Below are 25,108 nucleotides of genomic sequence, written 5' to 3'. Positions count from 1 at the left end.
CTCCAGAGTTTGAAGAAAAAAATAATTATATGGAGTGAAATAGGAGCTAGAGTGTGGGAAGAATCCAGGACGCTACTCATGCTCTCTCTTCAGGGACCTTGAGGGAAGATGGAACACAATGGGCTAGAGCAGTGGATCTCACACAGTGGTGAACATCAGAATCACTTGAGGGACTTGTTAAAACCCAAACTGCTAAGTACCCCCTGCAGCATTTCTGATTTAATAAGTCTGGAGTGGGGCATTTATAACAACTCCCAAGTGATCCTGATACTGCTGGTCTAGGTACCACACATCAAGAAAAGCAGAACTAGGGCAGCCCCGGTAGCTCAGCGGTTTAGCGCCGCCTTCAGCCTAGGGTGTGATCCTGGGGACAGACCTGGGATCGAGTCCCACATTGGGCTCCCTGAGTGGAGCCTGCTTCTCCTTCTGCCTGTGTCTCTGCCTCTTTCTGTGTGTCTCTCATGAATAAATAAATAAAATTAAAAAAAAAAAAGCAGAACTCTTGCAGACAACCTGTTATATGTTGGGCACTGGGCTTTTATACATTAGCCCATCTAATCCTTAAAGTAATTCAATGACTTGAGGATAGTTTTACCTATTTTATAGGTGAAAAGTAAAATCACAAAGTTGCCCAGGCTCACGTAATTAGTGACTGAACTACTTACTAAAGATTGAACCACTTCCTCTGGGTCTCATTTTTCTCAACTATAAAACTAGGATGTAGGGCATCTGGGTGGCCCAGTCAGTTAAGTGTCGGCCTTCAGCTCAGGTCATGATCTCAGGGTCCTGGGATCGAGCCCTGCGTTGCACTCCCTGCTTGGCAAGGAGTCTGCTTTTCCCTTTCCCTCTGCCTTCCCCCCTGCTTGTACACGTGTTATCTCAAATAAATAAATAATCTTAAAAAAAAAAAAACTGGGATGTAATTCCTGCTAGCAACATGATACAGTGGAGGCTGGTCTTAGGAGTAAGACAAATCTGGGCTCATCATGTAACAGCCACAGGCTTTGAGTGAGTTATTGCTGAGACTGTTCTTTCAACTGAAAAAGGGAACTGTAGAAGACTTCTGAATTTGCCTGCCCACTATCTCTTTTTCTCCAAGTAAACGTCCCATTTCCATGGGAGAAGAGGCCTCTCCCCACTTTCCACAGAGTTGTGTGAGGGCTGCCACCAAGCACCACAGTGCTAGCACCAGGAGCAGGTGATCAGGCCTAGTCAATAGTCTCTCGTCCCCCTCACCTTTGGTGGCTGACCCAAGTTGTAGAAACGTCACCCTAGAACTATAATCATGTGGAGGAACATGAGGCCACACATGATGTCAAAATAAGAAATGAACAGCTTAATCCTGTTGAGCCCCTGAATTCACACCTATGCTTTCTAGTTATGTGAACAATAAAGGACCGTTTTTGCTAGTCTGAGTGGGTTACTGTCACTTGCAATCAAAAGTATTCTGGACTAAAACAAATATATCATGCATGTCATAGACTTAAATATCAAGAATTAAATATGCCTAGTCCACAGACTTCAAATAAGTAAGTGCTGCATGAATAAAGAAATAGTGACCTCACAATGTTCATTTCTCTTCTACCCCATATTTCAGAAATTTTGCAGGAATCAAGTGTAATAATTTATAATTCCTTGCAAAGTGTTTTCAAAAAAATGTAAAAGACTATAATTTCTATCCCATTCAGACTTATAAGAATACAAAACATCTTTTTTTAATTAAACTTTTATTTGTAAATGATTTTCAAAAAAAAGGAAAGGATTTTCATTTTATAGAAAAGTTGTACAGACAAAACATCTCTTCTTAAAGGTAAAGCTTATTTGCTGCCTACTATATTTTAGAATGACTTACATGGTATAATAATCAAAACTTTACCTCTGATGAACATTCTATGAAGTTTTATTATAATCAACTATAATTCGTATGGGTTTTATTTTATTTTTTTTAATTTTTTTTAATTTTTTTATTTATTTATGATAGTGAGAGAGAGAGAGAGAGAGAGAGAGAGAGAGAGAGAGAGAGAGAGGCAGAGACATAGGCAGAGGGAGAAGCAGGCTCCATGCACCGGGAGCCCGACGTGGGATTCGATCCGGGGTCTCCAGGATCGCGCCCTGGGCCAAAGGCAGGCGCCAAACCGCTGCGCCACCCAGGGATCCCCCTCGTATGGGTTTTAACTGTAGCTAGAACTGGTGATCTATTTCAAATTTGGACTCACCCCCCCAAAGCTAAAGTCTGGATACAGTAACTCTAGACCTACTGAACCAGATACCCCAGGTGGGTGCATGGGGCCCAGCACTCCGTTTTATCAAGCCTTCCAGGTGATACACACTCAAATTTTTTTTTAATAATAAATTTATTTTTTATTGGTGTTCAATTTGCCCACACTCAAATTTTGAGACCAAGTGCCTTGGCATGTCTCTCTGCACTCTTCCATTTCCCTCCCAACTATCAATCCCAGTTCCTTTATCTTCTTATCCTGTTCATAATCTATCAACAACCACAAGGCCACTTCCTTAAACCTTTAGCAATATGGGGTTTTTAAAATCCTGCTCAAAAAAGAATGTCATCCCAATCCCAGCACCTAGTGTTGCCTCCCAAATTAAGCAAGCACTGCCACAAAATAAGTGTAATAAAGTCCAGAAGGATATACACAGAGAACTTAATGGTGATTATCTCTGAGTGGCCGGATCATAGTGGACTTTTGTTTTCTTCTTTGTAGTTTTCCTGAACTTCCCAAATTTTCTACAGCTCACACATTAAAAACAGACTATTTTACAAAGTAGACTAAAGGAGAAAAAATAAGATATCTGTGTCACCTGGAGGCTTTGAATGCAGCCCTTCCAAGGCCCCTAAGAATTACCTTGAGGATGTTTTGGCACTCAATGAAGTCACTGTGGAGGTGGCTTGCAGCATACAGCTTCAGAAGCAGCTGAGGAATTCCACTCCATTTGGATTGTTTGTCCCTCTCTGCCAAAAATGTCTCCGTGAACTGTGAGTCAAAAGAAAAAAAGAAAAAGGAACATTTTACCGGCGACAAAAGAACTACTAGCATGCATGGCAAAGGAAAGCAGCTGCCTCCTAAACACACCCAGGACAAAAAAATTCAAAGGTCTCTTTCTAGAAACTTTCAAAAGCTCAACAGCCTATAAGCTAAAAGCCCAACTCCTTGCCTGGTGACACAGGAGCCTTTATATTCTATCACCTACTCTCCTCTCGTTTCATCTCTTTCCCATGCACACTCCAGGCTCCAAATGCACCTATTCTCTATGTCTCTCTGCATGTGTTCTCCCTTGCCTAAAATGTCCTCTCCCTGTCTTTACCTGGAAAGCTCCTTCTTCAACGTGTAAGCCACATAACCAGAAATTTTCCTTGTTGGGTCTTCTCCTCTCCCCCCCTCTTTTTTTTCTTTTTTTAAAGATTTTATTTGAGAGAGAGAGTGCATGCATACACGTATGCACACTAGGAGCAGAAGGGGAGGGAAGGGGAAAAAATCTCAAGCAGACTCCATGCTGAGAGAGAAGCCCAACATGGAGTTCAATCCCATGATCCTGAGATCATGACCTGAGAGCCCCGAGATCAGGGCCTGAGCTGAATCCTCAACTGATTGAGCCACCTAGGAACCCCTCTCCTCTCTCCTTTCTAAGTGAATAAGTGCCCCTCCTCTGGGGCCTTGTCTAACATTTTTCTTCTGTATCATAACTACTGACTGATTTATCCCCCTTCTCCTATAGACCACAAGCTCCTTCAGAGTAGGTACCAGGCTGTATTTATCATGTCCACCTTCTCTCTCTCAAAGAATGCCAGGCAGAGAACAGAGACTCAGTAAATGTTTGAAGGAATGAGCAATAACCTTCTAATCTAATAACAGGTTCATTAATCAATTATGGCAGTTCCACTAACACTCTTAGGACTTACCATTAACCAGGGGTCAGATGTGAATTATTTTCATATACACTCTCAATCACATCAAAAGCACCTTATGACTGTTATTACAAGACACTCAGGTCTTCAATAATATCTTAGTCTATCCTGATGCACATCAGTCCTATGATTTGGGACAAATACCATCATCCTTCCTGAGCCTGTTTTCTCAGATTGTAAAAATAAAATACAGAAGTAATACAGAGGTAATGAAATGTTTGTGAGAGTAATTTGTGTGAGTGAATCAAGGGCATTATCATTTCTGTAGGTAAAAGAGTGACTGAATGTCAGCAATTTCCTATCATTCAAGCTAGTTCAAATCAAGGCAAGTCCAAAAACAACGGGAAACCATCTTTCCTTTCCTCGAAAGGAAAAAAAAAAAAGAAAAAAACATGGTTTCATGGGACTCAGTAAAAGCAGTATTTACAATTTTACAGGTATAGACATTTACATTAAAAATGAAAAAGAGGGATGCTTGGGTGGCTCAGCAGTTGACCATCTGCCTTTGGCTCAGGGTGTGATCCTGGGGTCTGGGGATCTAGTCCGCATTGGGCTCCCTGAAGGGAGCCTGCTTCTCCCGTCTCTGCCTCTCTCTGTGTCTCTCATGAATAAATAAAATCTCTTTAAAAAAAAAAAAGGAAAAGAAAGAAAGAAGGAAAGAAAAAGATTTCAGATAATCTGTACTTCCACTATGAGAAACTAAAAAAGAATAAATCAAACTCCAAACAGGCATTAAGGAAACAAAGGGAAAAAATACTATTGCAAAAATAAATGATATGGAAAACAAATTATCAAGAAAAATCTACAATTACCAAAAGTTGGTTCTTTGAAAAAAAAATCAATAAAATTAAAACTTTAGTTATAATGACCAACTCAATACTGACTGAAATAATTCAGGAATGAAAGAGGGGACATTACTACCAACCATATGAGAATAAAAACGTTCATAAAGAAGTACTAGGAACAATTATATGCCAACAAATTACATAACCTAGATGAAATGGACAAACTTCTAGAAAGAAAAAAACAACTGAAACTGACCTAAGAGCTGAATCAGTGATTTAACAAGAAAAAGGGAAAGAAAACTACCCACAAAGAAAAGCCCAAGTCTAGATCTTTCACTGGTAAATTCTACAAAACATTTAAAGAGAAACTAAAAATTCTTCACAGACTCTTCCATAAAACACTTCCTAACTCATTCTATTACCCTGATATTCAAACTAGACAAAGATGTCACAATAAAACTATAGACCAATATCTCTGATGGATATAGATACAAAAATCCCCAGCAAAACACTACCAAACCAAATCAACATATAAAAAGGATTATACACTATGCCAAGCTAGGTATATTGCGGGAATACAAGGTTGGTTCAACATATGAAAATTAATCAATGCAATCAATCTGATAAAGGGTATTTACCAAAAATCCACAGCTATCATCATGATGAACAGTGAAAGCCTGAATGCTTTCCCACTAAGATCAGAAAAAAAGACAAGGATGCTGATCCTCATCACTTCTATTTAACACTGTACTAGTGATTCAGACCAGAGCAATTAGGTAAGAAAAAGAAACAAAGGCATCCAGATGGAAAAGAAATAAAACTGTATTTGCCATCCTATGATCTTGTATATAGAATATATTATGGAACCCACATTTAAAAAAACCTATTAGAGGGGATCCCTAGGTGGCTCAGGGGTTTGGCGCCTGCCTTTGGCCCAGGGAGCGATCCTGGAGTCCTGGGATCAAGTCCCGCGTCCAGCTCCTGGCATGGAGCCTGCTTCTCCCTCCTCCTGTGTCTCTGCCTCTCTCTCTATTTCTATCATAAATAATAAATAAATAAATATTTTTAAAAAAAAACCTATTAGAGCTAATAAAGGTGTTCAGCAAAGTTGCAGGATAAAAACTGATATGCAAAAAAAATAAAAATAAAAAAATAAAAATAAAAACTGATATGCAGGGATCCCTGGGTGGCACAGCGGTTTGGTGCCTGCCTTTGGCCCAGGGTGCGATCCTGGAGACCTGGGATCAAATCCCACATTGGGCTCCCGGTGCATGGAGCCTGCTTCTCCCTCTGCCTATGTCTCTGCCTCTTTCTCTCTCTCTGTGTGACTATCATAAATAAATAAAAATTAAAAAAAAAACTGATATGCAGGGACACCTGGGTGGCTCTGTAGTTGAGTGTCTGCCTTTGGCTCAGGGCATGATCCTAGAGTCCTGGGATGGAGTCCCACCTCAGGCTCCCTGCAGGGAGCCTGCTTCTCCCTCGGCCTATGTCTCTGCCTCTCTCTCTCTCTCTGTGTCTCTCAGAATAAATAAATAAAATCTTTTAAAAAACCCGACAGGCAAAAATTAGCTAATTTCAATATACCTACAATAAACAATCAAAAAATGAAATTAAGAACAGTCCCATTTATAATGAAACCAAAATAATAAAACATTTACGAATAACTGTAACAAAGGAATACAAGGCTTGTAAAATGAAACTACAAAATATCATTAAAAGAAATTAAAAGAAGCCTACATAAATGGAAAGCTATCCATATTCATAGACTTAATATTGCTAAAATGGCAATACTCCCTATATTGATTCAATGCAGTTTCTATAACAATCTCAGGTGCTTCATTGAAGAAATTGACAACCTGATACTAAAATTCATATGGAAATGCAAGAGACCCAGGATGGCCAAAATAATCTTGAAAAAATTGGAAAGAATCTTGAAAAATTGGAAGAATCACACTTTCTGATGTCCAAGTTTATTACAAGCTTATAATAATCAAGCCTTTGGCCTAAGGACAGCCAACTAGATCAAGGGAATAGTACTGAGGTTCCAAAATTAAATCCTTACATTTATGGTTAACTGATTTTTGACAACAATGTCTACACAATTCAATAAGGGGGAAAAAAGTCTTTTCAACAAATGTTGCTAGGACAACTGGTATCCATAAGCAAAAGAATGAAGATGGACCGCTTTACACATACCATATACAGAAATTTACTCAAAATGGATCAAAAACTAAAATGTAAGAGCTAAAACTAACTATAAAACGTTTAGAGGAAAACATCTGCATGAATTTCATAACTTTAGATTAGGCAATGGTTTCTTAGATATGACATCTAAAACATAAGTAAAGGAAAATAGGTAATTCATCACACTGAAAACAAAGAACAATTATACGAACATCTCAATTGATGAAGAAAAAGCACTTTGTATAATTCAACATCATAAACTGAAAAAAGAAGTGAACAGGGGATCCCTGGGTGGCGCAGTGGTTTGGCGCCTGCCTTTGGCCCAGGGTGCGATCCTGGAGACCCGGGATCGAATCCCACGTCGGGCTCCCGGTGCATGGAGCCTGCTTATCTCTCTGCCTCTCTCTCTCTCTCTCTCTCTCTCTCTCTCTCTCTGACTATCATAAAAAAAAAAAAGAAGTGAACAAATAATGGTATCTACAGAAAACCTTCAAAAAACATACTTAATGGTGAATTGTTTAAGGCTTTCCCTATTAGGAACATGTCCCTTCAACTCAGGCAGCAGTTAGGCAAGAAAAAGAAAAAATTTAAGATTGGAAAGGTCAAAATAAAACCTTCATTTGCAGATAAATTTCCAAATGACTGTACACATATACAATCCAAAAGAATCTAAAGGTAATGTATTAAAATATAAGGGCCATATAAATACAAAAATGATATAAAAATCAATCTTGTGGGGCGCCTGGGTGGCTCAGTGGATTATGCATCTGCCTTCAGCTCAGATCATGATCTCAGGGTCCTGGGATCAAGCCCCATGTTGGGCTCCCTGCTCAGTGGGGAGTCTGCTGCTCCATTCTCCCTCTGTCCCTTTCCCCCTACTCTTGTTCTCATTCCCTTGCTGTGCTTTCTCTCTCACCTTCTCAAATAAATAAATATATTTTAAAAAATCTATCTTGTTTTTATACTACATCTACAGTTAAAGAGGAGTGAAGAGGGGGGAAAGGAGAGGAAAAGAGGGAAAGGGAGAAAATGACTGTATTGTATTCAATAGATTGAATGCAATCCCAAACAAAATTTTGTTGTAAAAATGTACAAACTCATTCTAAGATGTATACAGAAATGGCAAAAGGCTAAGAGCCAAGGAATTCTTGAAGATAAGTAGGAGAAGTTACTCCTATTCAATATACTATAGCCAAAATCAACACGAATAAAGTTACAAAAAATAAGGCAAAGTGGTATCAGCACAAGGATAAATAGACTGGTGGAAAAAAGAAAGAACAGACATGAAAACAGACACCACAGGGCACTGGTGGAATAAGCAACTTTTGAATAAATAACGTGGGGTCAACTGGATATCTTTCAATTAGCAATAATCGTGCCTCAGATAAACCTCATTGGCTACAATACCGCCACTGCACAAAGCTCAACTGGATATCTTTATGGACAAGCTTACACCACATCCAAAAATAAATTCCAAATGGAGCATATTTTTAAGTGTAAAAAACAAAACAATAAAGCTTCTAGAAAATAAACAGAATTTCTTCATGACCTTTATAGGGTAGGCAAAGACTTCTTAAATAGAATACAAAGGGATCCCTGGGTGGCGCAGCGGTTTAGCACCGCCTTTGGCCCAGGGCACGATCCTGGAGACTCGGGATCGAATCCCATGTCGGGCTCCCGGTGCATGGAGCCTACTTCTCCCTCTGCCTATGTCTCTGCCTCTCTCTCTCTCTCTCTCTCTGTGTGACTATCATAAATAAAAATAAAAATTAAAAAAATAAATAAATCTTTAAAAAAAAAGCACTAACCATAAAGGAAAACAGTGATACAATGAGCTATATTAAAATTAAGCACTTCTGTTCATCAAAATATCTTTTTAGAGACTAAAAAGGCAAGCCACCAAATGAGAGAAATATTTATAAAACATCACTATAAAGACTCATATCCAGGAAATGAAAAGAATTTCAAATCAATAAAAAGAAAATAATGTGCAAAAGATCTAAACAGGCCACCCACAAAAGAGGATGTCCAAATGGCCAAGAGACCTCTGATTAACTTCATTAGTCATTAGGGAAACACAAACCAAAACTATAAGGAGATACCAACACACAACAGTAAAATGGCCAAATTTAAAAACACCGGCAACACCATGCTTGAATTAGTGAGAACATGAAACAACAGGAACTCTCATACATTGCTGGTGAGAATATAAACTAGTACAATCGCTTGGAAAAGTGTTCAGTAATAGCTGCTGGTGCTGAACCCATGCATATCCTATAATCCAGCAATTCTAAGTATAGACCCAAAAGAAATTGCACATATATGCGTCAGGAGATATGTACAAGAATACACATAGAAGTGGTACTCATAAAAGCCCCAAACTGGAAAGATCTCAGATACTCATCAAAGGTGGAATGAACTGTGGTGTGTTAATAGAATATCATACAGCAATAAAAATTATTGAACTACAGCTTTATTATCATGAATGAATCTAACAAATATTTATATAATGCATAAAAACTATACCTAAATACATGTTAGAAGTCAGGCTACTAACTTCATTTGGAGAGAAAGAAAAGTAGAGCAGTAGACTAGAGGTACAGAGGTCGTCAGGTTGATTGCTACATATTTGATTTTATTATTCATTGAGCTGTACACATCTTTTGTGCATTTTCATGTTATATTTCAACACAAGAAGTTTTTTATTTTTTTATTTTTATTTTTTGAATTTTTATTTATTTATGATAGTCACACAGAATGAGAGAGAGAGGCAGAGACATAGGCAGAGGGAGAAGCAGGCTCCATGCACCGGGAGCCCGACGTGGGACTCAATCCTGGGTCTCCAGGATCGCGCCCTGGGCCAAAGGCAGGCGCTAAACCGCTGCGCCACCCAGGGATCCCCACAAGAAGTTTTTTAAATGCCTGAAACAAAATAGATTTGTAAGTGCTGATTATGGAAGGATCTCTATAATACATTTTCAAGCAAAAAAAGATAAATGCACAATAGTATATACAGTATGATACCACTTGTATAAGAAAAAAAAGATATATAGAGACATTTACTTTTCTAAATTTAACATGTCTCTATATAGATACACAAGAAATCAGTAACCATAGCTGCCTCTGGAGGCAAAACTGGAAAGTGCTAGCAGAAGGGGTAGTGGGCTATTTGCAAGGGAGACTTACTTTTCTCTGTAACCTGTATGTGTATGTGCATATGTTATCTATTCAAAACATATATTACCTCTGGTAGGGAGGGAATGAGATGAAAGGGACATTAAATATATTGGTACTAGCATAAATTTGGTAGTAGGTATGTGGGTATTGTGGTATTACTTACTATAAAGGTTTTTGTAGGTCAAATATTTAATAAATAAATCTCTGAACAATGGCATCAGCAGATGCTCAATAAATATTAATTACCTTCCCCATTCCATTTCCAACATATCTACACTTATCTTGCAGTATCTCCCATACAAACATTTCACTGTCTCTTCCCTGTCTTCTAATGGCCAATTGGGAGGACTTTCTCAGTGCTGTTCTTAGTGCCAGAAATATCTCCACCACTCTGTGCAAATTCTACTCATTCTTTAGAACCAACTCAACTCTCCCCTATTCCATAAAGTTCTCCAAAACAATCATAGCCCAACATAATCACAGGAAAGAAAATGGCTTTTAAAAATAGGAAGACCCTAAAATATTTTTTTAATTAAAGAATAAAAACAGGATGACCCCCAAGAGAACATTTAGTGCATATTTATTTATTTATTTATTTATTTATTTATTTATTTATTTATGATAGTCACAGAGAGGGGGGGGGCAGAGACACAGGCAGAGGGAGAAGCAGGCTCCATGCACCGGGAGCCTGACATGGGATTAGATCCCGGGTCTCCAGGATCGTGCCCTGGGCCAAAGGCAGGCGCCAAACCGCTGCACCACCCAGGGATCCCTAGTGCATTTTTTAAAAAAGATTTTACTTATTTATTCATGAGAGACACACAGAGAGAGAGAGAGAGAGGCAGAGATACAGGCAGAAGGAGAAATAGGCTCCATTCAGGGAGCCCGATGGGGTACTCGATCCCAGTACTCCAGGATCACACCCAGGGCCAAAGGCAGGAGCCAAACTGCTGAACCACCCAGGCATCCCCATTTAGTGCATTTTGTAGAGGAAATTAATGTCAGGTGATAGGCATGACTTTTTTTTACAGTTGTTATATATTTTTTAGTTGTTACATATTTTAATGTATATCTACACAAAATGTCCAGCACAATGAATAAAAAGAAAGATAGTCACCATGACTAAATTTCAAAATGCCAGAGAAAGAGATGATCCTTTCAAGGGGTGAGAGGTGGGAAAATAGGTCATATATGAAGGAATGGGAAACAGAACAGTTACACCAAATGCTTAAAGACAATGGAATAACACCATTAAAATTTTAAGGGAAAAATAACTTCCAACTTAGAATTTTATACCCAGCTAAACTTAATATACAAGTATAAAAATAAAAGACATTTTCAAACATGCAAGCTTTAAAAAAAGCCACCTCTCATGTACATTTTCTTAGGAGGCTACTAGAGAATGCACTCCCCCAATACAGGATTCATGAAACAAAGATCTAAAACATGAAAAAAAGGGATCCCTGGGTGGCGCAGTGGTTTAGCACCTGCCTTTGGCCCAGGGCGCGATCCTGGAGACCCGGGATCGAATCCCACGTCAGGCTCCCGGTGCATGGAGCCTGCTTCTCCCTCTGCCTGTGTCTCTGCCTCTCTCTCTCTCTCTCTCTCTGTGACTATCATAAATAAATAAAAATTTTAAAAAAACCATGAAAAAAATAAAACACTTTGAATTTGGTGAAGATGTATCCCAAGAATTCAGATGTATAGCTGTCCTAGCAAGGAACTAGTCCAAACTGGAGGAAGATGGAGAATTCCAAGAAGGATCTCTTTTTTCAAAAAGAAAGCTTTAGAATTTGGTACTAAACTATAAGCACACAAAAGCAAGCAAATTTTAAAAGAACGAGATTATTCTACTGAAAGAAGCCAGACTCAAGGCTACCTACGGTACAGTTCCATTGCAATTACAGTCTATAAAAGGCCTAACTGTAGTGGTGGTCACACAACTGGGTTCATCAAAACTCACAGAACTACAGGCATACCTCAGAAACATTGTGGGTTCAGTTCCAGACCACTGCAATAGAAAAATCAAATGGATTCTTTGGTTTTCCAGTGCATATAAAAGTTATGTTTACCTTATACTGTAGTCAATGTGAGATAGCATTATGTCTAAAATGTACATGCCTTTATTACAGAATGCTTTATTGCTAAAAAATGCTAACCATTATCTGATCTTTCAGTCTTAATCACTGATCACAGATCATTATAATAATGATGAAAGTCTGAAATATTGTGAACATTACCAAAATGTGACAGAGACACGAAGTAAATGCTGTTGGAGAATGGCACCAATAGACTTGTTTGATGCAAGGTTGCCACAAATCTTCTATTTTATAAAAATACAGTATTCTTGAAGTGCAGTAGACAAAGCACAACAAAAAGTATGCCTGTATACACTAAAAAGGATGCATTTTACTATATTTAGATCTCAATTCAAAAAATGGGGGGTGGATGGTGGCTATTAACTCAAAGAGAAACAAAATAATATACAAAGCAAACACTATACTCTATGGCTCCACTGTAGACAATGTTATCATCGTGATCATCATATAAATACTTAACACCAACAACCCAAATTGTGATATATACATTAGTAGAATGAAAAAGAAATATGTGGCATAGGTGTTGTGAATTAAATCCTAGTTTTACAAGGGAAGAAAACAGATAATGTCTAACAAATAATGTCTAAAATTAGAAAGTCAAGAAATAGCCTTAAAAGCATGTTACTTAGAAATACTGGCTACCTTGTTTCCTGTAGGACCCTTCCCCTGCAAAACAAATAGCTATAGTGTGGACATTGGTTGTGTGGGGAGGGTAGAATTTGGGGGTGAAAAGTGGGGCAAGTCATGGCCATTTTTAGTTACAAGGCTCATGACAGCCAGAGAGCTCCCCCCCCCCTTTTTTTAAGTTCATGAGAGAAAGAGAGAGAGAGGCAGAGACACAGGCAGAGGGAGAAGCAGGTTCCATGCAGGGAGCCCGACATGGGACTCGATCCCCGGCCTCCAGGATCATGCCTCGGGCCGAAGGTGCCACTAAACCACTGAGCCACCCGGGCTGCCCTCATATTCCCTTTAAAAAAAAAAAAAAGTTTTATTTGTTTTTTTGAGAGAGAGAATGCACACACACACAAGCAGGGGGAAGAGGCAGAGGGAGAGGGAGAAGCAGGCTCCCCGCTGAGCAGGGAGCATGACATGGGGCTTGATCCCAGGACCCAGGGATCATGACATGAGCAGAAAGCAGACACTTAACTTAGCCACCCAAGTGCCTTCCTATCGTATTCCAAATATTTAACTACACAAGGAATTTCTTTTACCACTTCTATACTGTCTTACAAGTTGTGTGCTTATAGTTTAGTACCAAATTCTAAAGCTTTCTTTTTGAAAAAAGAGATCCATCCAATTTAAAAATAATCATTTGGATGTTTTCATTGTGAACAGCTGAGTACTGTGATGAAAGTACCACCAAGCCAGTCATCTTCAAAGCTGAATTACTGGCAGGTGTTGTATGGGTTTCTTCTCTTGGAGTACTTGTGGTTTGACAGTTTATAGCAGTGATAATCTCTTACATCATGCTGCCTAAGCTGTCAACGAGCTCAGTGGATGTGACATTTCCAGGCACTTAATTTTCATTGACTTATTTTGTCTTTACTGCTTTTCTTTTTAAATAATTAATGGCTGGGGCAGCCCAGGTGGCTCAGCGTTTATCGCTGCCTTCAGCCCAGGGCGGGATCCTAGAGACCCAGGACTGAGTCCCCCGTCAGGCTCCCTGCATGGAGCCTGCTTCTCCCTCTGCTTGTGTCTCTGCCTCTCTTTCTGTATGTTTCTCATGAATAAATAAATAAAATATTTTAAAATAAATAAATAATAATGGCTGAATTCCATAAACATAAATGTTTATCTTATTTGTTTAGTCCTAAGTGTAAAATATCTTATGTCATAATATTAAGTGCAAATAAATACCTGTCTTAAAAAATAATTCACGAAGATGAAATTCTTCGTTACATTATTCTAATAACAACTATTAACTAAGGAATACCTGTGTCCACTTTAACGGGATTTGTTTTGTTTCAATATAGTTAGGAGTGAATTTTATGGCTTGTAAATATAAAAACTTCCTGTTAAAACGAATAGTATTTATTATTTTTAATTTACGAGAATTTATCCTATCCTGGGGTTTTTCAATCCCAAATTACCCTTGACAGGCAAGACTATATTAACTTAAACCCTTAGGTTTCACAAATACTAATGCATAGGCTGAGGCTAAAACAAGCTGTGCCTACTGAAAAAGAAAAAAAAAAAGGCGTCTATCTCAAGAAAAAGCGTGAACACTCATGTAGAATTTAGATATGCCAGTAATCATAAAGAAAGCAATGACTGGGATTTGGGAAAGAGAATGAGGATGCCATAATTTAGTTTGTCATCATACTGCCAAATAAAAGCACTAGCTCTAGGGGTGGTGGGTCATGACCTGTGTGAGTTACTCTGCGTTGAGCCCAAGGTTTGCCTATTGTATCCCTTTCTCTCGATTCCTACCGATTATGCAGGTCTGGTGCACCCACTGTAAGGAACATGGATTTGATTCTAACTGCGTGGGATGCCACTGGAGGCTTTAAGCAAGGCATTTGTCGGGGTTTTAAGATTGATTTTATTCATTCATTCATTCATTTGAGAGAGAAAGAGCTCATGCACACCACCAGAGGGAGGGGCAGAAGGAGAAGCAGACTCCCCGCTGAGCAGGGAACCCAATGTGGGGCTAGAACCCAGGACTCTGGGATCATGACCTAAGGCGAAGGCAGAAGCTTAACTGACTGAGCCACCCAGGCACCTCAAGCAAGGGATTTGTAAGATCTAATTTACCGAAAGGATCAAATGTGCTGATAAATGTACAAAGGATCCATAAGTACTAAAGCATTACACCAGCATTACTTTATTACCTTGACAGAGGACAAATTAAGTGGGAGAAAAAGTAAGACACCCTAAAATCCACCCAGCACAGGTCTGTTCTAAATCATGTGGTCTGCAGTCTTCTCCCAGACTTAAAAACCATTTAGGGAAATGGGGAAGCCTTGGGGAGAATCAGGTTTGGTGGAAGAGGAATCAGGAATTTTGACATACTCTGTTTGAGATGCCCACTAGACATTTAAGTGGAGGTGCTGAGAAGATATTTAAATATACCCATCTGGAGCTAACGAGAGAAATCTGGATGGAAATCAGATTTAGGATCCATCAGGATATAGAGTATTTGTTAAACAATATTCGCTAACCTTTATAGCATGCTTACTATGTTTTAAAACACTATTTTAAGTGCTTTATATGTATAAACTCACTTGATCCTTACTACAATCTTACAGACTAGGTCTCATAATTAGCCCTACTTTACAAATGAAGAAACTAAGGCATAAAGAGATTAAGTAACTTGCCCAAACACAGACAGCAAGTATGTACCAGAGCTGGAATTCAAACCTAGGCTATCTGACTCTTAAAAACTCTTTAAAGCCATGAGTTTAGGAGCAGAGACAGGATTGAGGAAGAGGAAGACTGAGCTCTCACAAACAGTATTTCAATTCAAACAATTTTCTGAGTCCTGTATATCAAGGGCCTAACACTGTTTTAGGCTCTGCAGACACAAAATCCCTTAAGAAGCCCAGTCTAATAGCTACAAGTTGACGGCAACTACTACTGAACATCTACTATCTGCCTCACGCTGGCCAAGCTTTTTAGACATATGATGTCACTTACTCTTCCGAACACCCCTATGAACATCAGATTCCCTTTTTAGAAATAAGGAAACAGAGGTTCAGGAAGTTTAAATAACATAACCTAGGTCACTCAACTAGTAAGTAATGGAACTAGGGTTCAATCCAGGTCCAGCTTTCTTCAAAGTCTGGTCTTCTTCAAGGAAATCCTGTTACATGCCACAATATGGATGAAGGACATTAAGCTAATTGGAATAAGTTAGTCACAAAAGGACAAATATTGTTTGATTCCACTTCTATGAAGTACAGAAAGTCATCAAATTCCTAGAAACAAAAAGTAGAATAGTAGTTGCCAAGGGGTGGGAGGGGAGTTTTTTTTAATGGGAAGAGTTTCAGACTAACAAAGTGAAAAAATCCTGGAGATCTGATTCACAACAATGTGAATATGCTTAACACTACTGAATTGTACAAGTAAAAAATGGGTAAGATGGGGTTCAGCGGTTGAGTGTCTGCCTTTGACTCAGGGTGTGATCCCAGAATCGAGTCCCGCATTGGGCTTCCTGCATAGAGCCTGCTTCTACCTCTGCCTGTTTCTGCCTGCCTGCCTGTCTCTGTCTCTCTGTCTCTCTCTCTCTCTCTGTCTTTCATGAATAAATAAAATCTTTTTAAAAATGGGTAAAATGGGAAACTTCATGTTATTTGTTCATCACAACTTAAGGTTTTTTTCCAATCTGGTCTTTCCCAGTATACTATATGCCATAATGGGCATGCTTACTGTGATATGGAAATGAAATGCCTTTGAGGAAAGAATTTACCTCTAATGTGGGGAAAGGGAGTGTGGGGGACAAGGAAGAGATAAGTTACCAAGAAAGGATACATTTGAAAGATGAAATTCCCCACTTTATCATCAGGAGGGTTTTAGGAAGATCTCTCCATCCTACCTCTAAAAGAGCTTTCACACCTGCATACAACTACTGATTACCACAATAATCAGCCTAAACCAGGCTCAAGAATATTCTAGCACCCTTCTATCTGGTGAGCTTCTCCAATCTCCCATTCCAAGTCATCCAGCACTGGAAACAAATTAAGTGTCCTAAATTGCCTCATTTATTACTGCAAATGACTTCTGTGGCTCCCTACTGCCCTCAGAATGTAAAGGATTTGCAAGATGCGTATTGAGTAGGGCCTGGTGGCTCAGGAGTTGAGCGTCTGCCCAACTCCTGAGGATCGAGTCCCGAGTGGGGCTCCCTATGAGGAGCCTGCTTCTTTCTCTGCATCTCTCATGAATAAATAAAATCTTAAAAAAAAAAGGGTGTTTAGTAGATCACCTAAATTTTCCGAGCCTCATCTGTGTTGAGAGGAGTCCTGACACCTCATTCAAAAGACTGAAGATTAAATGAAGACATTGTATACTTGCACAATCTTTGATCTGAAGTAGGTACTCAGTGAAGGTGAGTTAGCTCCTTTTCTGCCTGTCTCTACAACCCAGCTAGGTAAAGCATTCTGGTTTAAAGAGCAAGTCTTTCCAGGATGTGAAGGCAGATAGAGAAGAAAGCAAGGGGGAAAAAGTTGCTCAACTATGATTATCTGATGTTCAGGAAAATACTGCTCACCCAGAACTGGTTCTTCATCTGTAACCCACTAACACAGAGACCACCTAGTTTTTATCTTTATTTTGTCCTGTTAATGATATGAGTAATATTGAAATGGCTATATAGTAGTATAGTGTGAAAAATCTCACTCCCAATCCCTCCCCCATCTACTCAATTGCCACCCACTCCACCAACCACTTTATTAGTTTTTTGTGTATCCTTCAAAAAGTTTTTATATGCAAAAGCTGTCTTTAAATTAAGTTTTTTACAGGTGTGTTTGCAACCTAAGTTCTGGGAATGAAGGGGGGGGAGCGAAGACCCTACCTAGGTCTTTTCATCCTGCCTTACCCTAAAGCAGTGTCCTTCATTCATTCAAAAAGTACTAATCATATACTGGGCCCCTATTATAAGCCAGATACCAAGTACAGCATTAACTGATTATCCTTCAAGTCTTACTAAGCAACAAAAATGCACTTAACGCTTTACACAAATGTCTCCATTGATCCTCACTGCACCTTAGGAGGCAGGTTACTAATTATCAGCTCCATTTTACAAATGAGAAAACTGAGGCACCAAAAGGTAACTTGTTCAAGCAAGGCTCTGAATCCAGGCCTGACTCCAAAGTCCTCGCTCTTAACCATGACGTTCGACGTCGGCAAAACAGATACAGTCCCTGCACCCTTTGGAGCTCAGCCTAACATGGGATACAGGCGAGAAAAAGGGTAGACAACAAAGAAATATGTAATTACAGACTAAGAAAGTAATGTGAGCGAAACGAATTCAGGGCTGTGACTGAATAACAATGGGGACCTATTTTGGAACCAGGGTGGGGAGTAGTGTCAAGCAAAGGCCTCTCTGAGAGAATGACATTTATGATAGGCTTGAGAACCGTTCGGGGGCTGCAATAATGACCCACCGCCCAATTCACGGGGGAGAAACTCGAGACCCTTAGAAGCTAAAGCAAACTCGTCCAGGGTCTCCCAGATGTGTAGACGTGGCGCAGTGTTGGGAGGATCCAGGAGCCCGGCCCAGGGCTGGTACACGCCATCGATGCCCGATGCAGCCCAGTGCCGCACAGCCCCTAACCGGGCCCTCCAGCCGGCTGCTGCCCACCGCCCCGCGGCGGCTGACAGCATCCGGACAGCCTGCAGGAAGGCCCCGCGGCCAGCCAAGAGGGGTCGGGCCCATACTGCGGCGGCCTGGAAAGGCCTCTTCTCCGGCCCCCCGCCAGCTCCCGCCCGGTCCGCCCCGCCCCGCCCCTCCGGGCCGGCTTCGTACCTGCACGGCCCGGACCAGGCCCCGGCCGGTCAGCTGGCCTTGCCGCAGCTGCAGCAGAATGTTGCCAGGCCGCGGCCGGCCGCCCCATCCGCCCCAAGCCGCTACCGTTGCCGCTGCCCGTCGCCCTCGGCCGGCCCCAGACCCAGCAGCCGCCGGCGCCGCCGCCATGTCTCCTCGTCCGACAAACAGGAAGCAAGCGGCCCCGGGGCCGCGGAGATTTCTACGGGACGGCGGAGGGGTCGCCGCAGCGCCCCCAGCGGGCCGACGGCGGAGGCGCAAGCCGCGTGGCAGGGGCCGTGCGCGCCGCGGGGCCTTCTGGGAAATGTAGTCTTGCTCGCAGGCGGGGCAGGTGAGAAAGACAGATGTGGCGTTTTCTGAGCGCTTGCTTTTGGAGCCGCTCGGTCCAGCATTTCAGCGAGGTGCCCCGAGGTCAAAGACAAGTTCTGCGTGCGCATCCTCCCATTTCTTGCCTGTTTTGCGAGGTTACAGCCAATTGGCTAGGAAAAATCCTGGGCTCCAGTCCAGGAATCAAGCTGCCTAGCCTGATTCCTGCCTGCCTCTCTCTGCCTCTGACTGGTGCGGAGGGACCTCGGCTCTCTGCCCCTTAATTTTCTTTTAGTTCCTTCGATCAATAGCTCCTGGGAACGTGTTCAGCCGGTAAGTAGTTCCTAGGGGCCTGCTCTGTGCTCGGCCAGAACCCGTCACTGTGAATACAGTGGTGAGCAAAACAGACTAACTAGGTCCCTGTTTTGGAATGCAGGCTACAGCAGAAGACAACAAATCCATGCAGAAATAAATTGACGAAGTTGTGTAAGTGGGTAGGTTGTGAAGTTAAGTGAAATAATGGAAAGGGATCGGTAAATTATGACCTCTTATCCTCCATTAGGGGAAACTTGTCCTAATTTCTCCCCACCAGACAATGTGTTCTCTCTACTCTGAGCCCATGTAATCATTCTTTTGGCAAGCCTCTGTGTCAGGATTGTATTGTTGCCTCCCCTTTTCCTTTCCTGAAAGGGGTCTTGTACCATTAATGAAAGAGTGCCTCGGTGGAATGCAATGAGGAATGGTGGAGATTGTGTCTTATTTATCACCCAAACCAGAACACTTTTAAAAGAAAAGAGACACAATTAATAATTATGCTGGGACAGCAGGCATGGTGACCATTATCCCAGTTTGCCCCATACATGCCTGCTGTTTATGTTACAAGACCCCTCCCAGGAAAGGAAAGGGGCAGGCAACAATGTCCATCTAAAATGATTGGTCTCTACTGGCTTCCAGCAGATAGTTGCTGGAGCTTCTGGTTTTTCCAGAAAAGCCAAATATCTGGGTTTTTATGTGAAGTTCCCAAATTTTGAAAATTCCACGGACCAAATAAAACCCTGTCTCTTTTTGACCACTGGAACAGGGGGACCAGAAACTGGTCCATGGATACATGGAAGTTGAGCATGTGGTAAAGAGGATATTTCAAATCAATAGGGAAAGAAAGAAAAGCTTAGGTCTTTCGCTTCACACCACATTCTAAAATGAATCTCAGACATATTAAAGGCTATATATAATGAGAGCACCTGGGTGGCTCACTTGGTTAAGCACCTGACTGATGATTTTGGCTCAGGTCATGATCTCAGGATCGTGAGATTGAGCCTGAAGTCAGTTCAGAACTCAGCAAGGAGTTGGCTTGAAGATTCTCTCCCTCTACCCCTCTCCCCACACATGTGCATGTGTGTGTGCACACTCTGATTCTCTCTCTCTCTCTCTCTCAAATAAATAGATAAAAGCTATATATAAAGTGAAATGAAAGTACAGTTCTAAAACTATAGTGGTTTGGATTGTGAACTCAAAATGGGTGAATGTTATGATACATGAATTATACCTCAACAAAGCTGTTAAAAAATCAAAGCATAAAAATAATAGAAGTGAACCTGTGAAAATACTTTTATTATTTGGGGGTAGAAAAGTTCTTCTTAATCATAAAACCCAGAAATCATGAATATGAAAAGTTTGACAAGTTTGAGCTCAACAATATTAAAACTTCCATACAGGACACTATAAACAACCATGAAAGGCAAGAGATATTCTTGGAAAGAGTTAATATCCAGAATTTACAAAGAACATACTGTGCCCTCTGCCATAAGTTTTCATTCCCAGGAAGCTCTGAATAGATTGCTTCCTCATGTACTCCAGGCTTCTGTTCAAGGGGAGACCTTCCCTGACCACCCATATAAAATAGCATTTCTTACACTCTTAATCTTATTACCTGCTTTATTTGCTTGCACCATCTCCACCTGACATACAGTTGTTTATTTTTTGCACTCCTACTTCTGACTAGAGTATATTTTTGGTCTGTTTTGTTTATGGTCATATTCATCTCCAGCACCTATAATAGTACCTAACACAACAGGTGATCAAATATTTGTTTATTGGGTCAATGAATTAACAACCCAATAGAAAAATAGAAATGAACAGGCAATTCACAGAAGAAAAGTCAATGACTAGTAAATGTGCAAAAAAGATGTCCATCCTCAATTTTACTAATAGTAGAATGTTGATGGTCAGAACATAAATTGCTATATCTTTCTGGAAAACAATTTTTAGGAATGTGAATTAAGTTAAAGGAAGTCCAATCTTTTGGGGGCACCTCGGTGGCTCCGTGGTTGAGCATCTGCCTTTGGTTCAGGTCATGATCCCCGGGGTCCTGGAATAGAGTCCCACATCAGGCTCCCCAGAGGGCCTGCTTCTCCCTCTGCTTATATCTATGCTTTTCTCTCTGTGTCTTTCATGAATAAATAAAATCTTTAAAAAAAAAGAAATTCAAACTTTTTGACTCAGTAATTACTCCTTTAGGCATCTCTTCTAATATCATTTGAAATGATGATCACATACAAAAATGCTTATTGTGTTGTGATTGTAAAAACAGAAACATCACCATAAAATAGCATGTTTAAATAGATTCTAATATTTCAATATAATTGAAATATAGTAGCGTCATTGAATATCATTGTTTACAAAATAAAATACTAAGATTTCAAATAATATTAAGCATGCATATCGTTTGATCTGCTTCCAGGAATTTATGTTCTAGCAACAATGAAAGAGGTATACCAAGATATATTACTAGAATAGCCAGTGATGAGGAACTTGGGTGGCTTAAGAGTCAGTTAAGTATCTGACTCTTGATCTCAGCTCAAGTCTTGATCTCAGGGTCATGAGATCAAGCCCTATATTAGGCTTAAGAAAATAAAATGAAAATGAAAAAAAAAAAGAATAAAAAAGAATAAAAGAATATTCAGGCAGTTATATCAACATATTGAAAACAATCTAAATATCAGAAGGTGACTAAACATATCTATACAGAATACTCTGCAGCTATTACATACACATGGACATGGGAAGATGTTCAAGACACAGTCATGAAATGAAAAAACCCACTGAAGACCAACATGTATCTTGTGATCCCATTTATGTCAAAAATTATCTACTTATATAATTTATGTATATATTGCAAAATTTAGAAGACTGTGCATAAAATAGTTAAAAGTAGTTATCACTGGGGAATGGGATTAGAAGGTGGGGGAAGAATGTTCATTTTCCTAATTTTTATATTGTTATTTGCATTTTATTATGAGTATATATAACTTTCATAATTTAACATTTAAAAACTTTTAAGAGTATATATTTATAACTGGATAGGAAAATGCTCACCACTGAAAGAAAAACAAAGCAAGTTATAAAGGAATAGGCATATTATGATCCCATTAATGTATAAGTCAATAGTCAACATTCCTACTCTGTGTGCTTATATGCACAGAATTACCTAAAAGAAACATCATAAATATCAAGTGTGGGTGGATGTGGGGGGGGATATGGGGGGTGGCTCAGTCAGTTAAGTGTCTGACTTTTGGTTTTGGCTCAGGTCATGATCTCCCAGTCATGACATTGAGCCCCGAATTGGGCTCTGGGCTTAGCGAGGAGTCTGCTTCAGATTCTCCCTCTCTCTCCTGCTCACTCTAAATAAATAAATAAAATATTTTTTAAAAATGCCAATGATGGGGATCCCTGGGTGGTGCAGCAGTTTGGCGCCTGCCTTTGGCCCGGGGCACAATCCTGGAGACCCGGGATCGAATCCCACGTCGGGCTCCCTGCATGGAGCCTGCCTCTCTCTCTCTCTCTGTGTGTGTGTGACTATCATGAATAAATAAATAAAATCTTTCTAAATAAATAAATAAATAATAAATAAAAATGCCAATGATGTTTTTCACAATGCAGACAGATTTCAGGTGATTTTTACTATTAATATTTTTTATTATTTTTTACATAGGCCATGTGTCATTTTTTAGAGTTTTTATTTAAATTCCAGTTAGTTGGGCCTTCAGCTCAAGTCATAACCCCGGGACTCTGGGATCGAGCCCTGCCTTAGGCTCCCTGCTCAGTGGTGAGTCTGCTTCTTTATCTGTCCTGCTCATGTTCTCCCTCTTGCTCTCGCTCTTACTCTTGCTCTCGTTCTCAAATAAAAATCTTGTAAAAAAGCAAAAAAAAAATTCCAGTTAACATATAGTGTAACAGTTTCAGGTGTGCAATACAGTGAATCGGCACTTCTGTACATCACCCTGTGCTTGTCACAAGTGCACTCCCCATAATCCACATCATCTATTTAACCCATACCTCCCCTCCTCCCTCTGGTAACCATTAGTTTTCTGTAATTAAGAGCCTTTTTCTTGATTTCTTTCTCTCTCTTTTTTCCCCTTTGTTTTGTTTCTTAAATTCTGCATATAAGTGATATAATATGGTATTTGTCTTTCCTGACTGACTTCTTTCACTTAGCATAATACTCTCTAGCTCCATCCATGTCGTTGCAAACGGCAAGATTTCATTCTTTTCCATGGCTGAGTAATATTCCACTGCATATGTATGCCACTTACTTATTCTTTATCAGCCATGAATTATTTTTACACTCAGGAAAAATAATTTTTTTAATGTCAGAAACTAAGAAAAAAGAAAAGGCATTTCCAGGGATACACGCTGGGCATTGGTGAGCTGTCTGGGCAGGAGCCCAGTCTTCCCTGGACAATCACAGCCCAGGGTTCTGCCTAGAGTTCTTCCCAAGGTCTGTGGTGGAGTATACGCTCATCCTTGTCAGAATGAATGAGGAAATAGAATCCTGACAAATTTCACAGTTCAAATGGCCCTTCAGGTTTCTCTTGACACTCATCATGCTGGGAACAAGTCTTTCCACCTAAGCTTTGACTCAACTACCAAAAGTCACCTCTGCCATTCCTAAATTTGTACCTTGTTCCGTCCAGCCCGGCACAGCATTCCCCAAAGCTGGCTATTCATGGAGTCAAAAATTATCACATTAAATTCAGTCTTTAAGGTCACCATGTGTCTAGGAAGTCAGGAGATAAGTTTTCAGAAATCTCTGAGTAAAGGCATTTTTTCCACTTCATCTCTGTTCTGCAGGCTTTTCTCGGAGAAACTAGATGTGTATCTCTTACCACCAGAGGGCATAGTACCCCTCTTATAAGAAGCCAGTTGATGTCAATTTGGGTCAGCCTTAAAAAAAATGAAGGTCTTAAACTGGTACTTTTTTTTTTTCTTATAGTAATCCCAAATGGTTTAACCAAACATGCTGATGTTACTCAGAGACTATTACTTCTTGTAAATGAGTTACCAAACTCAGTTCGGCAGAAAGCTTTTCTGGGGCAATTTTTTAAAATATTTTTTAATCATGGGAAAGTCATTTTAATCAAAACAACTGACACAGCTATACTCAGACCACAGAAACAGCTGTCCCATGTAGTTACGTTGTCCTGGAGTGGTATTTCAGTCATAATTTTTTAATCTTAACATTTCTAATGTACAGTCTCTCAGTGATTTGTTTAAAAACTATCGAGTACCATCTTTTTTTTTTAATTGAGTACCATCGTAAGTGCCAGGCACTGATGTAGGTGCTAGGAATAATGTGCTAAATAAAAAACCAAAGTCTCTGCTTTTATGGACCTTATATTCTTGTGTAAGACCTACCCTTTTTTGGAGCATTTATCATTGGCCAAGTACTTTATTTGCACTCTCTTATTTTCCTGCAGCTTTTTAGGGGAAAATTTTCAAATCTACAGAAAGTTGAAAGGGTGATACAATGCACATACATTTTCTTTGCTTAGACTCAACAATTGTTAACATTGTGTTTTATTATATCTACTCTTTCTCTCTTTCCCTATCAATCTGCATACGTATACATATATATACATATATTTTAGCATATATCTCCAAGAACAAGGCCATGCTCTTAATAACCATGACATCATCATACCCAAGAAAGATAATGTTGATATAACATTACCCTATATTTAATATTCGAATGTCTGCAATTGCCCCCAGAATGTTCCCTTACAGTCTCTCCCCCCTCAATCCAGGATTCAATCAAGGATCATGATTTTTGAACGCCTTGTCTCTTTAGTGTCCTTCAATCTAGGAGAGTCCC

General features: G+C 39.9%; 1 protein-coding gene and 1 pseudogene across 1 annotated transcript in view; both read right to left on the bottom strand.

The window, feature by feature from the left end:
• The window catches only part of TRPC4AP (transient receptor potential cation channel subfamily C member 4 associated protein), a 71,717-nt gene extending 52,875 nt beyond the window's left edge, over positions 1–18,842 (bottom strand). Inside the window, exons 1-2 of the mRNA XM_055343756.1 lie at positions 18,634–18,842; positions 2,862–2,990 (exon numbers count right to left, since the gene is read on the bottom strand). Of these exons, the coding sequence (XP_055199731.1) occupies positions 2,862–2,990; positions 18,634–18,801 (297 nt within the window). The 5' untranslated portion in view covers positions 18,802–18,842. The remainder of the gene's footprint in view (positions 1–2,861; positions 2,991–18,633) is intronic.
• Positions 8,208–8,318, bottom strand: LOC129498674 (U4 spliceosomal RNA; annotated as a pseudogene).
• Positions 18,843–25,108: the final 6,266 nt, after the last annotated feature.

The sequence above is a fragment of the Nyctereutes procyonoides genome, unplaced genomic scaffold, assembly GCF_905146905.1.
Source record: "Nyctereutes procyonoides isolate TBG_1078 unplaced genomic scaffold, NYPRO_anot_genome, whole genome shotgun sequence".
Classification (NCBI taxonomy): Eukaryota; Metazoa; Chordata; class Mammalia; order Carnivora; family Canidae; genus Nyctereutes; species Nyctereutes procyonoides.
Note: the sequence above shows the minus strand (reverse complement) of the source record. Positions and strands in the feature narration are given on the sequence as shown.